At 55.7% G+C, this 2,027-nt stretch overlaps 1 protein-coding gene across 1 annotated transcript; it reads left to right on the top strand.

The window, feature by feature from the left end:
- Positions 1 to 7: 7 nt before the first annotated feature.
- Positions 8 to 1,088, top strand: LOC108355413 (uncharacterized; the record flags this gene model as incomplete). Its single annotated transcript, XM_017606575.1, has 3 exons — positions 8 to 274; positions 342 to 485; positions 556 to 1,088. Coding segments are annotated over 3 exons (944 nt in total), but the record flags the coding sequence as incomplete, so codon positions are not given.
- Between the last annotated feature and the right edge of the window lie 939 nt (positions 1,089 to 2,027).

Below are 2,027 nucleotides of genomic sequence, written 5' to 3'. Positions count from 1 at the left end.
ACTGCAGGTGGCGGTAAACACCCTCCGAAGCAGACGATCAAGACGGTCCCAGCAGTCACAGCCTCTCAAACGCCGGTAAAGGAGTTCCACTCTGACGATCCAACAGTGTTGATGGCCGGTGGCAGTGATGACGTGGCGATCGTGGCACCACCACCGCCGAAATCGACTAAACAGAAGAAGAAGAAGGTGGTGGTTGCCGCCGCCGCCAACAACACCAACAGCCGAGCCCAGGGATTTGACTCTTCGGCGCCGACGGCCCTTATCGCCCCTGATGGTAAATAGAAATGCTCTGATGTCCATCATCATAATATGAGTTTTCTAAATGGCTTTTCTTCACCCAGATTACCAGCACCTGTACGCCGCCAAGGGCAAGGGAGGAAAGGAGTCGGCCAAGGTGGTCAAAGGAGGAGGAGGAAGAGGAGGTAATCAGACGGACTCTCTGGCCGCCGCTGGCACCGAATCAGAGGCGCCCACTGCTCTCATCGGTAAGTGTGAGGACTTTGTTTACTTTTGGAATTTCTTACATTGAAAAAACTTCATCTTCACCTTCACCAGCACCGCAAGACTACTCGCACATTTTCTGCGCCGAGCCGACGCCTCCAAAGGTGAAGGGCGGAACAAAGCATCAGCAGACAAAGCAGGCCAAACTGCAAATGAAACACCAGCCAAAGAACAGCACCAAAGCACAGAGCAAGACTAAAGCCCAGCGTGATCAGCGACTTCCTTCAGACGCACCGACGGTCCTGGTGGAGGCGGTGGCCAAGCAAGACGCTGCTGCTGCTGCTGCATCGGCTTCAACTCCAAAACAACCTCAGCAACCTCAGCAGCAGCCTCAGCAGGCGTCCAAGGTCGCTGGGGCTGGTGGGCAGAAGAGCAAGGCCAAGGCGAAGACTAGCAGGACCAAGACGAAGACGAAGACAAAGGCCAAGCAAAGTGGTGGTGGCGGCAAGTCCAAAGCGAAAGCCAAAGGTGGCAAAAAGAGCAGCAGCGCTCGAAAGAAGAAGCCAAAACCGCAGCAAGAGAACAGGGACTCCTCCGGTGGTGGTGGTAATGGTGAGGAGGAGGAGGGACAGGAGGACGACTCCGGAGTATGCTGTCTGATTGCCTGATGATCACCACCACCACCACGGTCATCATCACCATCGAATGTTGCCGTCCACTGGAGATAGGCCATTAAATGTTCATTTCTACCCCGCTGTGTACTGCTGCTGTACACTGTACACACTATCTGGTGGCGTAGGAAAAGTCTTCTCATTTTAAGTACCAGTTTTTTCAATTTGCAAAGCAATTAGCAATTAGCAGTCAAAACCAATCACAATAATCAGCCGACACACTTTTTACCCCGTACTTTAAGCCTTACTCTTCTTCAAGTAGCTTTTCAGCGGGCACTTGCTGCCCGTGGTGGCAGCAGGTGATGCGCTGAGCCGGAAAACCGGTGCAGTCCATGAGCACTTGCAGCTGGACGCGAAGACAGCTACGAGACGCCAAAGACGTTGAACTGTCCCAGAACTGCTCATAGTGACAGACTTCGCAGATAAACACCTCCAGGCTGATCAGCTGCACGCCGGGCACGGTCTCTCGCAGATTGAGCCACTGCAGCTGTGAATGGGCGGTAATGAACAAGCTCAACTCCAGCCACCTCACCGAAGGCAGCCGCACCCGGGGAAGGGGCGGCGGCTGCGGGAGCTCCTCCAGTGGGACGCCTCTCCAGGTGACGGCCAGACTGAGCGTCGCCAGGTGAGGCAGCTGGGCGAGCACGGCGAAGACGGCGATGAGGTTGCCGGCAAAGAGAAAGACGTTGAGCGAGGTGAGATTGGGAAAGGCGGTCAGGCGGAGTGAGTGCAGCAGCTGGTAGTCGTAGGCGGACAGAGCGCCGTCGCTCAGACAGGTGAAGCACCGGCGAAGGGGCTCACCTAGCTGGTGGAGCCGGGAGACGACCGCTTGATTTTCTGCCGACGTGCTGAAGCTAGCGAATAAGTCCACTCGAAGCTCTGGCTCCCAGGCTGCACTGCCTGAAGTAGTAGTGG

Source organism: Rhagoletis zephyria, unplaced genomic scaffold (assembly GCF_001687245.7).
Source record: "Rhagoletis zephyria isolate East Lansing unplaced genomic scaffold, Rhagoletis_zephyria_1.1 Rzeph_scaffold_45517, whole genome shotgun sequence".
NCBI lineage: Eukaryota > Metazoa > Arthropoda > Insecta > Diptera > Tephritidae > Rhagoletis > Rhagoletis zephyria.
The sequence above is the reverse complement of the archived record's forward strand: the minus strand, read 5'-3'. Positions and strand labels throughout refer to the sequence as shown.